At 41.1% G+C, this 15,145-nt stretch overlaps 1 protein-coding gene across 1 annotated transcript in view; it reads right to left on the bottom strand.

The window, feature by feature from the left end:
* Positions 1–1,936: 1,936 nt before the first annotated feature.
* slc13a2 (solute carrier family 13 member 2) overlaps positions 1,937–15,145 on the bottom strand; it is a 56,446-nt gene continuing 43,237 nt past the window's right edge. The window contains exons 7-12 of the mRNA XM_052491700.1: positions 8,740–8,949; positions 8,482–8,597; positions 6,590–6,708; positions 6,326–6,487; positions 6,005–6,142; positions 1,937–5,706 (exon numbers count right to left, since the gene is read on the bottom strand). Coding sequence (XP_052347660.1) covers positions 5,572–5,706; positions 6,005–6,142; positions 6,326–6,487; positions 6,590–6,708; positions 8,482–8,597; positions 8,740–8,949 — 880 coding nt within the window. The 3' untranslated portion in view covers positions 1,937–5,571. The remainder of the gene's footprint in view (positions 5,707–6,004; positions 6,143–6,325; positions 6,488–6,589; positions 6,709–8,481; positions 8,598–8,739; positions 8,950–15,145) is intronic.

Below are 15,145 nucleotides of genomic sequence, written 5' to 3'. Positions count from 1 at the left end.
GGTTTGGGCGATAATACCTATCTACCATGTAAACTACTATTGATAGCTGTTGTCAACGGTTGTGAAATGTAAGTATGCGCAGGTTTTTGGCTATTTTTTAATGTATCACACGTCCCTGGTGTATGGCAGCACACAATACTGCTGTGCCCTTAGTGATATGTCAAATTCCCCATTAGACAATTAACAGAATTAAAGTGGCACTGTGAGGAATTCCAAATTCTATACCAAAGCTGTAAAAATATGTATTATTGATGGGACAATTAATCCCTACACCATGCAGTGCTGATTTTGCCATTTGAACAGGAATTGCAATCCGTTTTGCTTCAACATTGTTTGTCAGTGGGCTCGCTCCGGTCCGTCTTCAATATAAACTTAGCATTTTAGGCTATACTTTTGTGTAACAAACTAATTGCTTAATGTAGGGAATCATTGTCCTATTTTTAAAATTTCTAGAGAGATAGTTTTTGCAGCTTTTGTAAGCTGGTCATTTAAAAAGAAAGCAGAGGTGGAATTCTACACAGTGCACCTTTTAATATAATGAATGTTGTAGATTGCTAAAACAGCACTGAATGATGCTTTACATGGTTTTTCCCCTTAGGGTAGCCTAGTGGTTAGAGCGTTGGACTAGTAACCGGAAGTTCAAACCCCCGAACTGACAAGGTACAAACCTGTCATTCTGCCCCTGAACAGGCAGTTAACCCACTGCTCCTAGGCCGTCATTAAAAATAAGAATTTGTTCTTAACTGACTTGCCTAGTTAAATAAAGGTAAAATGTAAATAAATTCAGTGTTGGATGAACGTAGGCCTTTGTGGCGTTATAGCAGACAATCAATCATTTTTAGCAAATAGGAAAATAACAGACATGTTTTACCTCAACGAAGAACACATTATTTCTAGACCTGGGAGCAATCATGGTTAACTGACGTGCTTGAGGACCATGCTTGTTTACTGGCGCAACGCCCTCTTGACCACTAGGCTACCTGCCACCCCACTTGCCTGCATCAATATGCAACAGTACATTTGCTGACATTTTCACAGAAAGAAAATGTATTGTAGGATGTTTTGTAGGGCAATGGCTTTATTCTTTGCCTCTTTTTGTTCTGCTTTTCAGAAGACAACTGATTCTGAGGAAGTCACCCATGGATTGAAAATACACTTGTCGTTGTGGATGGAGCTGCAGCAGATGACCCAATGCCAGCTGACAATGTGGACGTTGCCCTTGTGATAGAAGAGCAGGTGATCATACATGAGCTTCACAACGTCCCAAATGCCTTTGCCACTTTGATTGGACTTCTTTATTGTCTGAACATGGGTTACCCAAAAATGTTTGAGGTAGTTCAGAAAATATTCTTGAAGATTTTGGTGCAGAAAACTACAGCAGAAGTGCATGGGCTGAAGAACCGTCTTCGTTAATTCAACTAATTGGTGTGTGTTTTTTTTCTTTTCGCAGTAGTTGAGTTAATTCCGAGGACAATGATGCTGTTATTTGCCTAAATCTTACAAATCTCAATTTTGGGAAGACTTAAGTTACCGTATTTTTACGTGTGAACTTCAGTCTACAAAGTACAACTGTCTTTTGTTAGAGACCATTGATTTGCTATCATCTCTTCCCATTAACTACAGTGCATTCTGAAAATGTTTACAGCATGTTATAGAATTTCTTTTCACACTCAACACCCACTTGTCTTCGAAATCATTGTGAAGGCTGTCTTTGCTCAGTGTTTGAATTATTAATTACCGTGCCATAAAACCATGTTTTAATGGTGCCATTTACAAATGTGTATGGGTTCATTGGACGGTTGAATAAATCAAACTTAGACAAAACATTTTATCTTAATTTAAAAAAATCTTCCCTGATATTGGTTAAAATATCAATTAGTGACAGCAGAATTTGGCTGCCCGTTTAAATGCACCCAAAGACATTAATCTAAAAATATGCGTTGTTAGATTTTTTTTAATGACAATAAAAATGCATTCTAGGGAACGATACATTGTTGCAAATGTATTTGTTAATACATAGTGTAATAAATGTTCTGAAATACACAAAAGGACTATTTTGTCATTACAAGCTGGATAGAATTAATTGATTTCAATGTAAGTTGTTGAATCGATCAATGTCCTCTTGATAGTAAAACAATCATTGTAAATATAAAGTCATTTTAAAATGGAGATAAGCTTTACTGAATCTGAACTTTGTTCAACTGTACATACGGGGTTATATTAAGTTTACAATTTTTATTAGTCAGTCATTTTGTTGAGTTAAAACAGTGGTTCTCAACCTGCAGCCTATGGCAATCTTTTCTGTTATGTCATTAATAGTATAGTTATTTATTTGTGTGTGGCCTGCTTGACTTGCTCGTAGCCACAGTGTAGCGCCACCAGCCAAACAGGTTGAGAACTATGTGTTACAATAACTCAATATGACGTAGGCTTGACTCTTTTTTTTTTAAATGTGACATTAAATCAGATAACTCACACTTTAATGTTGTTTCAACTTGTTATTTCCAGTCATCTAGTTGCGTGGCCTTTTTCAAGCTCAGAGCACTTAACATGTCACGTTATCCTTGCATAGACCATTTTGTTATGTAAACTTTAAATGTAGTTTCGATAATTATTACTAGTTACAGTAACTTAATTGAAAGTTGACTTAACAAAATGTGAAATTAACTCAACAAAAAACGGTTGGTTATACTGACATGATGATGTGGACTTAGGTGTTTTTAATTTGTCAACAAATGTTGCTTTATGTTGCTATGATAACACAACATTTATTGTTGACATAATAAACGTTTAAGTTGACTCGAATTCGAATAGTAAGTTACACTGAAATGAAGCAGGGTACTTAGCTGTCTTATTTAGCAACAATAATATAGCTTTAGTTATTAGAATTCCACATTTATTGTTAACATAACAAAGGTTTAAGTTGATTAAAATAATAATATTAAATTAACAATTTACAAACATCAAATTAACAGTCTATTGTTAGTCACAATAAATGTAATCAAAGCTAGGATACCGTGAAATGTGTAGTACTCTGAGCTTGAAAAAGGCCACTGGAAATAATAAGTTGAAACAAAATATATATTTTTTTACAGTTAGGTAAGTCAGTTAAGAACAAATTCTTATTTAAAATGACAGCCTACCCCAGGCCAAACCCTCCGCTAACCCAGACGAAGCTGGGCCAATTGTACGCCTCCATATGGGACTCCCGATCACAGCCGGTTGTGACAAAGCCCGGGATTGAACCACTGCGCCACCCCATTCCTACTTATATGCTATATTTCAAGATATATATACATACACATTCCTGCACAATGCTTGCTTTGAAGATGTAGTCTCGTTTTAAGGATATCCTTGTCTGGAACTGGGACAGATTCGATTCAAAGGAGTGCACTACTGTGTTGAAGCACCATTCAACCCTATTCCGCTTCACCAGATTTACAATTACATGTAATGAACACTAGGGGGCAATGGAACTGTATTGTAATGTATGGCCCAGTCCAGGAACCACCAAGACCCTAGTTCGCTAGCCCCTTGCCCTGACCACCTAGGCACTTTTAACATCAGACCTAGCCTATCAGAGGGCAAGGTATATGGTATCTTATTTCTAAAATGGGGCGGCAGCGTAGCCTAGTGGTTAGAGCGTTGGAATAGTTGCGGAAGGTTGTGAGTTCAAACCCCTGAGCTGACAAATCTGTCGTTCTGCCCCTGAACAGGCAGTTAACCCACTGTTCCCAGGCCGTCATTGAAAATAAGAATATGTTCTTAACTGACTTGCCTGGTTAAATAAAGGTAAAAAAAATTAAGGAGAAAATACTGCAGCTGGTGTACTTGTTCATTGTCACTTCAACATTATGTGTGTGTGCTTAATCTCCCTTTCCCATTCGCTTTGTCTTTCTCTGTCTATGTCTGACTTTCTGTTTGCCTGTCAGTCCACATTTACAGTACCAGTCAAAAGTTTGGACACACCTACTCCTTCAAGGGTTTTTCTTAATTTTTTACTATTTTCTACATTGTAGAATAATAGTGAAGAAATCAAAACTATGAAATAACATCTATGGAATCAAGTAGTAACCAAAAAAGTGTTAAACAAATCAAAATATATTTTATGTTTGAGATTCTTCAAGTAGCCTTGATGACAACTTTGCACACTCTAGGCATCCTCTCAACCAGCTTCACCTGGAATGCTTTTCCAACAGTCTTGAAGGAGTTCCCATAAATGCTGAGCACTTGATGGCTGCTTTTCCTTCATTCTGCAGTCCAACTCATCCGAAAACTATCTCAATTGGGTTGAGGTTGGGTGATTTTGGAGGCCAGGTCATCTGATACAGCACTCCATCACTTTTCTCCTTGGTCAAATAGCCCTTACACAGCCTGGAGGTGTTTTGGGTCATTGACCTGTTGAAAAACCAATGATAGTCCCACTAAGCGCAAAGCAGATGGGATGGCGTATCGCTGCAGAATGCTATGGTAGACATGTTGGTTAAGTGTACCTGGAATTAAGTATCACCAGCAAAGCACCCCCACAGCATCACACCTCCTCTTCCATGCTTCATGGTCGGAACCACACATGAGATCATCCATTCACCTACTCTGCGTTTCACAAAGAGATGGCGGTTGGAACCAAAAATGACAAATTTGGACCATCAGACCAAAGGACAGATTTCCACCCGTCTAATGTCCATTGCTCGTGTTTCTTGAACCAAGCAAGTCTCTTCTTATTGTTGTCCTTTAGTAGTGGTTTCTTTGCAGCAATTTGACCATGAAGGCCTGATTCACAAAGTCTCCTCTGAACAGTTGATGTTGAGATGTATCTGTTACTTGAACTCTGTGAAGCATTTATTTGTGCTGCATTTTCTTAGGCTGGTAACTGTAATGAACGTATTCTCTGTGGCAAAGGTAACTCTGGGTCTTCCTTTCCTGTGGCGGTCCTCATGATAGCCAGATTCATCATAGTGCTTTATGGTTTTTGCGACTCCGCTTTAAGAAACTTTCAACGTTTTTGAAGTGTTCCATAATGACTGACCTTCATGTCTTAAAGTAATGATGGACTGTCATTTTACTTTGCTTATTTGACTTGGTCTTTTCCCAAATAGGGCTATCTTCTGTATGCCCCCACTACCTTGTCACAACACAACTGATTGGCTTAAAAGCATTAAGCAGGAAAGAAATTCCACAAAATAACTTAACAAGGCACACCTGTTAATTGAAGTGCATTCGAGGTGACTACCTCTTGAAGCTGGTTGAGAGAATGCCAAGGCAAATGAGAATACCAAGGTAACTGGTGGCTACTTTGAAAAATCTCATATAAAATATATTTTTATTTGTTTAACACTACACGAGTCCATTCACATTTTTGATGTCTTCACTATTATTCTACAATGCAGAAAATAGTAAAAATTAAGAAAAACCCTTGAATGAGTAGGTGTGTCCAAACTTTTGACTGGTACTGTATGTCTGCCTGCCTGCCTGCCTCTCCCTCTCTCTCTCTCTCCCTTGCTCTCTTTGTTGCTCATATCAAAATCCTCCCTCCATCCTCCTCCTTCCTCCTGCCTCTCTCTCCTCCCCCTCTCAGGGCTTGGTCCCATGTGTGATGTTGGCCCAGTCAGGGAAAGTGCTGAGCTGGAACATTGCGTCTCCCCAGGTGTTGATGCCCATGTTGATGGTCACGATCCCGATCATGTTCAGCATGAAGCCTGCCTTCACCTGGACAACACAACAACAACACAAATTCAGGGTATACAGTAAACACTGTTGTATCTGAATGTGTAATAACATAATATATGCCTTTTAGCTGACACTTTAATCCAAAGCGATTTACAGTAGTCGGTGCATACATTTCAGTGTATGTGACCCCAGTGGGAATTGAACCTACTATTTTGGTGTTGCAACACTATGTTACCATCTGAACAACACAAGACCACTACTGTGGTTGTGTGTCTGTGTCTATCCATTCGTGTGTGTGCACTTATGCACCTGTGTGTGTGCATGTGTTGGGTCTCACCATGTCCATGACTTTGAGATTTCCATAGGAGAAGACGATGGCATTGGGAGGTGTTGCCACAGGCAACATGAATGCCAACGAGGCACAGATGGTGCAGGGCAGCATCACGTACAGAGGATGCAGCCTAATAGCTGTGGCCTGGTGGGAAGTAGAAAGGAACACACCGAGTCAGTCAACACACTTGGACATGTGTATGAGAGAGACAGAGAGAGGGAGTGTGTGTGTGTATGCAAATGTGCATGCATGCATGCATACGTGCGTTATTGTGTGTGTGCGTTCGTTCGTGCATGAGTGCGCATGTGTCTGTTTGTGTGTGGTTACCATAGAGGCCAGTATGGGCAGGAACAGTGTGGTAGTAGCTGTGTTGCTGGAGCACTCAGTGAAGGTCCCCACCAACAGACAGAGTAGCAGAGAGATACCGAAGGGAGGAATGGACTGTAGAGGAGCTAGACTCTCACCCAGCCATTGAGACAGACCAGATGCCTAGAGAAACAGATGGGGTGGGCGAGATGAGGGGGGTGAGTGGAGGTGAGAGCGAGAGAGACAAGATACAGGGCATTATGAACTAGATGCCTGCATACAAACCTCGCTACCGCTGGCCAAAGCAAAACCTCCTCCCAGCAATAGGATGATATTCCAGGGCATGCGTTCGTGGACCACATGCCAGTTCAACAGAGCAGCTGGGGCCTTTTGCTTCTTCTTGCCTGGAGAGTGAGGAGGGGAGTAAGAGAAGGAATAAGTGAAATGAACATTAACAATGCACATTAAAGGCCTATCTCTTCATTAGAGAGTGAAACTGAACTTTGTCTCATTGAGTCTTCTTAACTGAACAGAATCTGCAGACAAAGATACAGTTGAAGTCGTTTACATACACCTTAGCCAAATACATTTACATTTAAACTCAGTTTTTCACAATTCCTGACATTTAAGTAAAAATTCCATGTTTTACGTCAGTTAGGATCACCACTTTTTTTAAGGATGTGAAAAGTCAGAAAAATAGTGTAGATTGATTTATTTCATCTTTTATTTCTTTGATCACATTCCCAGTGGGTCATAAGTTTACAAACACTCAATTAGTATTTGGTAGCATTGCCTATAATTGTTTAACTTGGATCAAACTTTTCTGGTAGCCTTCCACAAGCCTCCCACAATAAATTGGGTGAATTTTGGCCCATTCCTCCTGACAGCTGGTGTAACTGAGTCAGGTTTGTAGGCCTCCTTGCTCGCACACGCTTTTTCAGTTCTGCCCACATATTTTCAATGAAATTGAGGTCAGGGCTTTGTGATGGCCACTCCAATACCTTGACTTTGTTGTCCTTAAGGCGTTTTGTCACAACTTTGGAAGTGTGCTTGAGGTCATTGTCCATTTGGGAGACCCATTTGCGACCAAACTTTAACTTCCTGACTGATGTCTTGAGATGTTGCTTCAATATATCCACATAATTTTCCTGCACTCATGATGCCATCTATTTTGTGAAGTGCACCCGTCCCTCCTACCCTCCACAACATGATGCTGCCACCCCGTGCTTCACGGTTGGGATGGTGTTCTTCGGCTTGTAAGCCTCTCCCTTCTTCCTCCAAACATAACAATGGCCAAACAGTTATATTTTTATGGCCAAACAGTTATATTTTTGTATCATCAGACCAGAAGACATTTCTCCAAAAAGTACAATCTTTGTCCCCATGTGCATTTGCAAACCATAGTCTGGCTTTTTTATGTCGGTATTGGAGCAGTGGCTTCTTCCTTGCTGAGCGGCCTTTCGGGTTATGTCGATATAGGACTCGTTTTACTGTGGATATAGATACTTTTGTACCTGTTTCCTCCAGCATCTTCACAATGTCCTTTGCTGTTGTTCTGGGATTGATTTACACTTTTCGCACCAAAGTACGTTCATCTCTAGGAGACAGAACGCGTCTCCTTCCTGAGCAGTATGACGGCTGCATAGTCCCATGGTGTTTATACTTGTTTATACTATTGTTTGTGCAGATGAACGTGGTACCTTCAGGTGTTTGGAAATTTCTCCTAAGGATGAACCAGACTTGTGGGGGTTCATCCAGGTCTTGGCTCATAATTGCCCATGATGTCAAGCAAAGAGGCACTGAGTTTGAAGGTAGGCCTTGGAATACATCCACAGGTTCACCTCCAATTGACTCAAATTAGCCTCAGAAGCTTCTAAAGCCATGGCATCATTTTCTGGAATTTTCCATTGGCAGTCAACTTAGTGTATGTAAACTTCTGACCCACTGGAATTGTTTTCAGTGAATTATAATGTAAATCATCTGTCTGTAAACAATTGTTGGAAAAACTTGTGTCATGCACAAAGTAGATGTCCTAACCAACTTGCCAAAACTATAGTTTGTTAACAAGAAATTTGTGTGGTTGAAAAACGAGTTTAAATGACTCCAACCTAAGTGTATGTAATATTCAGACTTCAACTGTATTTGTAATTGTGTCTCTTTCATTGAACCCCCCTCACCTTCCTCCCCAGCCTCTCCCTCCTCTTCCTCAGCACTCCCACAGCAGAACGGCCGTGAGGGGATAATGAAGAAGAGCGTGGACATGAAGATGGCAACAGTCCCGTCTGTCACAAACCTGAAGGAAAAAACACAGCGAAAGAGTTTAGAATTCAGTTAGAAGAACAGACATTCACATTTTATTGGTGTGTGTTTGTGTGTGTGTGCATGCATCTGCCAGCCTGTGTGCATGAATGTATCTGTATGTGTGTGCTACTCACGCTCCATCCATGTTAAACAGTACAGTGGCCCAGCCTGGCATGAAGCCTGGTTCTCTGGTGAACCACATCACCACCAGCAGGACAAAGATGGTCAGCACAGCCCCCTCGGCGAAGGTCATGCTCCCCAGCTTCCTGTACTCCTCCTTCATCACTGCGAACGCCTCCTTGTCTCCCTCGTTCTTCTTCCCGCAGCCAAATGACTTCTTCATGCTGTCAACGACACACACGGACAAGGAGTGAGACCTCAAAGAATCAATTAATGTCAAACTTAATTGAATTAGGAGCTATTATTTAGAAGTAATGTTCAGCGGCTTCTGCTAAAAGTGATGTTTCATCGCTGCGCTTTCGGTGTAAATGTCCATTAATTTGTTATTTTAAAAAAGTAGAGAATTGCCTCACTACACAGAAATACCAGTGTTTCTGCATCTCGCCGGAAGGGAAGGGCCATCTACATTTCCTGGTTGTAAAGCAAACCATAATATGTGGAATTCATGGCGATTTCAGGATGTAGTGCCGCACCTGTCGGAGTTGATCCAGTTGAGAATTGGTGTCAACAGATAGCTAACGTTAATTACGGAACCAGCCACTCGTTCATAGAACATCAGAGGGTGTCTCAGGGGAGTCGGGATATGCAAAAAAAAAGACATTTCCATTTACACCTCACACTTGTGCTTACACACCTCACACTTCCAGGACAAATATAAACACTCCCTATTTGGCCTTTTGAGATTGCGAAGAACTTTTTATTTTTCTGTCAACAACAACTGTAAAGTTTAGTCATGTTGTAGTGCTCAATAGCTGGATGTGCAAACTTCAAGCAAGTGCAGGCTGCTGGGGTAACATTTCATTGGTTACCTGCCGGAAATATTCCTTTGAGCCGATAGTGGCTGGCGGCAGTGCTTAATTTAAGCAAAAGCCTGCCGGAACAGGATCCGGCACTTCTCCGTTTTGGATTGTGTCGTTCCGGGAACCCATTTGGCCGGCAGGTACCTCTCATGGCATGGAAAATAATTGTCAAAAATGTCAATAAACGCGGTGAAAGTTCATTCGAGTTGCCTCTGTTAATTGTCCTCACTATTAGGACTATGATTTACTCCTCGTATTGTAGCATACAATATGTGTCTCCACACACCTAGGCCATTGATGGATTCAATACAACGTTGTTTTCATTGATTTCAGATCATCAGTTCGTCAGTGTCAATGTAGCCTGACTTTTTGATAATTTGTGCATTCAAGACAACTGGGAACTGAAAAAAATGAGGTCGAATCATGACGTCAGTGATCTTCAGGTCGGGAACTTTGGGCATTTAGAAAGAGGCCAGGGTTCCCCACTTGAAATTCTGAGTTGGCTGACCATTCAAACATATTTTCCCAGTCGGAGATCGTTTTTTCCCGATTTCCCAGTTGTTGAACGCACTGAAGTTGGAAGTCAGAGATTTCCCAGCTCTGAGTTCCCAGTTTTGAACGTGACATTAAAAAGATTATGCCTATGTCTCCAATCATGTAAAATGACGCAGAATTGCAAAAAATACTTTTATTAAAGGCAACAAAAAAATCCCATGAGTGCAACTTCTGTAAGTGCCTCTACTCTACTGCTCTATACGCGTTGGACGAGTAACCGGAAGGTTGCGAGTTCAAACCCCCGAGCTGACAAGGTACAAATCTGTCGTTCTGCCCCTGAACAGGCAGTTAACCCACTGTTCCCAGGCCGTCATTGAAAATAAGAATGTGTTCTTAACTGACTTGCCTGGTTAAATAAAGGTAAAATTAAATTAAATTATACCACTTTGCAAATGTGATGATATGCATGCAATGCTTTACTACCAAGGTAAAAAATCATTCTCATGTTTTCCGATCCCACCCCCCGTCTCACGCTCACTTTATGTTCCATCACCTCCCGATTTACAAATTAAGCACTGGCTGGCGGCAGTAGAGAACGCTGCCTATGATGTGAAACCTCCTGTGGAGAAATATCCAAGTGTGTATGTTGGTTGCCAGCACTTTCAGACAGAGAATTTCGAAACAGACCTGAAGTCTTAACTGATGGGGTTGCCAGGTCGTAGAACATTGAAATGTGAAGCTATTCCATCGATTTGCACCTTCACTTCAAAGAGGAAGCATTCCGATCAGCCAACATCAGCGCAGCAGAAAATACGTCAAGCAGCAGTAATGTAGTTAACTAGCTAGCCAGTGGCGACCCGTCATTCAGGGCAGATGTTCACCTGTTTTGAGCCCCACCTGTAAAACATAATTTTTTTGCAGTAATTTGTGTCATATCAATTTGCAAATAATGTAAAAACAAATGTATTGAGTGAATAAAGCCACATGCTATTTTTCTTGGATTCTTGAGTAAGGCAGCTCCAAAATGCAGGTGTTTCAGCCTAGACCAGTGCTTTCTATGGTGGGGGGCAGCCAGTGGAAAATACAGAGCGTAGGTGTTGGTAATCTTCTCTAGTTGCGCTGTGATAGGCTCAGTGTTCTGTCATTCATGGGGACACATAATCTACAGGGAGAGCTAGGCAGTTGAAGCCCCCTTGGGTGTTGCCATAGATTTACATTAGAAGTGCTCATCCAAGAAGGCTCGAGGTCATAGGCCACAGATAAAATGACTTTAAATCACGTTATGTGTGCTGTAGTTTTGATTGGACTGATCGTGTCAACATCATACTTTCAAAATCTTAACAAGACATCATGAATCACCTCAACAATCTACTGGCAAATCCTTTCTAATCCTTATCGTATGAAGAGAAATGATAGATAAAAGGTATTGGTGCTCATCGGCCATTGGACCGAATATTACAAATTCAACAATGAGTGGTTTGGAAGGAATAAGTGGCGCACTGCAAGAGTTGCAAAGCACTTACCCTGCCTGCTATAAGTTTGAATACATTGGCCATGCTGTGACTCCAGCGTGACTTCTGCCAATTTCAAAACAACTGGAAACTCAGAACTGGGAAATCTCATACTTCACTAAGTTCAAGACAACTGGGAACTCTGGAAAAAAATTAGCTCAGAAAGTGAAAGGTGAAGGTGAAAATACATCTTGAATGGTCAGCCAACTCAGAATTCCAAGTCGAGAACTCAGCCTCTTTCTAGAGCTCTGACCTGAAGATCACTGAAGTCATGTTTTGACCATGTCATGATTCGAGTTCCCAGTTGTCTTGAAAGCATCATAAATCCAGAGAATGTCAGACTTTTATGACAAAGTTTGATGATAAAGGACCGCTGCGCCACCTTCCTGTTCAAGTGGGCACAGCACAACGAAGGTAGTCCAAAAATGTATTGTATGCTGCTGCATCAATGATGTAATATGCCAGGGAGATATGTATACTGTAGATAAGAAAGTAATACTAAGTGTATGTTGTGTAGTAAGCTGTTACTATACCATGTGCTTCACCCTAATAATTGTGTCCCTTTTTCCCCCTCAGCACTTGGTGGTGCACATGTAGCCTATAGCCTGTTTTAGAGAAATGTCATCATCAAACATTGTAAGAGCTTTCTTTGTCTGCTTATATGCCCCCTTTATTTATCCTATGTTTCTGACTTGGTGTACATAGAGAACACTGTACAAATGGCCCATGTTCTGAATTCTGTCTCTGTACATTTCAAAAGTTCTGAACAAATAGTTATATTGACTAAGTCCATATTGGCTTGGTCATTAATGTCTTAATCGAAATTACGGATTGCCTCTTGTCTGCTAATCTTTCGCTTTTGCCATAGTTTGTACATCTCAACAGTCTCTTCCCGTTCAATTATTTGTTTCAACAAACAGTTCAGTAATAGACCCATGTAATTCAGTTGATATTGCGAGGGTTGTTTTGTTTGCGCAATGCGCTGTCTGTGTATTGTCTATAAAATAGATCTTCATGATTTGTATTTTAGTTTGGGTGACTGACGGGTGTCTGTTGGGGGTAGGTATTGTGAGGGAAGGTCAGTGTGCATGATCTATTGATACGAGGGAGTTGGATGCTTATAGTACAGTGCCTTCAGAATTTTTTCCCGCCCCTTTACTTTTTCCACATTTTGTTGTCTTACGGCCTGAATTTAAAATAGTTTAAATGGAGATTGTATGTCACTGTTTTACACAAAATACCCCATAATGTCAGTGGGATTGTGTTTTAAGAAATGTTTAACAAATTAATAAAAAATTAAAAGCTGTCTTGAGTCAACCGGTTTAATGGCCAACCGGTTTGTAATTCATGCAGTGAATTTAGGATTAAAGATGTGCTTAATAAGTTGCATAGACTCTGTGTTTTAATAATAGTGTTTAACATGATTTTTACATAACTATCTCAGCTCTGTACCCCACACATATAATTATCTGTAAGGTCCCACATTCGAGCAGTGAATTTCAAGCACAGATTCAACCACAAAGAATAGGGAGGCATTCCAATGGTTCTCAAAGAAGGGCACCAATTGGTAGATTGGTAAAATAAAATAAAAATCAGAAATTGAATATCCCTTTGCGCATGGTGCAGTTATTAATTATACTTTGGATGCTGTCTCAATACACCCGGTCACGACAAAGATACAAGCGGCTTTCCTAACTCAGTTGCCGGAGAGGAAGGAATCCATTCAATTGATTTTAACTTAAAAAACTAAACATGGCGCTCTTCGCCTTAGCAATCTCACTGCAATAAAGACCTCCTCCGTTCCTGTCATTATTGTAAGAGATCGTGATTTCTCACAACTCAAAATAGAGCTAGTCACTTCCAAGGCAGTCAGTCAGTCAACTAATAACTGATCATAACATTGATGTGATTGGCCTGACTGAAACATGGTTCAGTGGGGTTCAGTGGGGTTTGTCCAGCATGTCTAAGGACCTACGCATTGCCACAGTCATACCCTGGATCTAGGTTTGTCTCGTGGAATACAATTTGTGAATCTAAATGTTTTTCCTGATAATCCTGGAGTATCGGACCTCCCTTTTATTACAATTGAAATCTCTAAAAAAAAATCTGCTAAAACCCCAACAAACTGTTATTAAAACCTGCGAAAAATAATTATCGGACAACCCAAAGACTCCCACCACCTACCCAATGACACCGGAGTACAACAATCAGTTAACCACCTACATTTAGGCTTTGCATAATACCCTAGATGCAGTCACACTTCAAAAAAAACATTTTTCAAAATAAATGAGCTCCCTGAAATACAGAAAATACCCGACCCCTGGGGCAAGCTTCCAGAAAATTGGAACGGAAATTACGCTCCACTAAACGAAGTCTTCTGACGAGCTTGGAAATACAGTAAAGTGCAAGATTGAAGAGCCCTCACTGCTCCTCGATCAGTCTACTTATCCAACCTGAGTAAGGAGAATAAAACAATCCAAAACATATTGTTGATACTGTTGCAAAGCTAACTAAAAAGCAGCAATCCCCAAGTGAGGATGGCCTTCACCTCAGCAATGATGAATTCATGAACTTCTTAGATTAAAAGATTATGATTATTAGAAAGCAAATTACGGACTCCTATTTAAATCAAGTCAGGTAAGGCAGGTCCTCACCAGACACCAACGGCAACAATGTCGCCTATGGGCACAAATCCACCATCGCTGGACCAGACAGGACTGGCAAAAAAAGTGCTCTTCACTTCTTCGTTGCACCGAGGCTTGAACTCTGGAGCGGGATCGATTTTGAGGTGGAGGATCCGTCATGGTCTGGGGTGGTGTGTCACAGCATCATCGGACTGAGCTTGTTGTCATTGCAGGCAATCTCACCTCTATGCGTTACAGGGAAGACATCCTCCTCCCTCATGTGCTACCCATCCTGCAGGCTCATCCTGACATGACCCTCCAGCATTCCACCAGCCATACAGCTCGTTCTGTGTGTGATTTCCTGCAAGACAGGAATGTCAGTGTTCTGCCATGGCCAGCGAAGAGCCCGGATCTCAATCCCATTGAGCACGTCTGGGACCTGTGAGGGTGAGGGCTAGGGCCATTCCCTCCAGAAATGTTCTGGAACTTGCAAGAGCCTTGGTGGAAGAGTGGGGTAACATCTCACAGTAAGAACTGGCTTATCGGGTGCAGTCCATGAGGAGGGGATGCACTGTAGGACTTTATGCAGCTGGTGGCCACACCAGATACTGACTGTTACTTTTGATTTTGAACCCCCCTTTGTTCAGAGACACATTATTTCATTTATGTTAGTCACATGTCTGTGGAACTTGTTCAGTTTATGTTTCAGTTGTTGAATCTAAACACAGTTGACAGTGAGAGGACATTTATTTTTTTGCTGAGTTTATATCTGCCTATATTGAATCTTCCTTTCCTGTCAACATTTTTTGAAAAAGTTGTTTAGCAGCTACTCACAGCCTTGCTGAGGACAAATAATGTATATGAAACACTCAAGGCTGGTTTTAGACCCCATCATAGAGACTGCACAGTCCCCTCTATATTGGTTTCCTG

This window comes from Oncorhynchus keta, chromosome 33 (genome assembly GCF_023373465.1).
Source record: "Oncorhynchus keta strain PuntledgeMale-10-30-2019 chromosome 33, Oket_V2, whole genome shotgun sequence".
In the NCBI taxonomy this organism is placed as follows: domain Eukaryota; kingdom Metazoa; phylum Chordata; class Actinopteri; order Salmoniformes; family Salmonidae; genus Oncorhynchus; species Oncorhynchus keta.
This window is presented reverse-complemented; position numbering and strand designations above follow the sequence as displayed.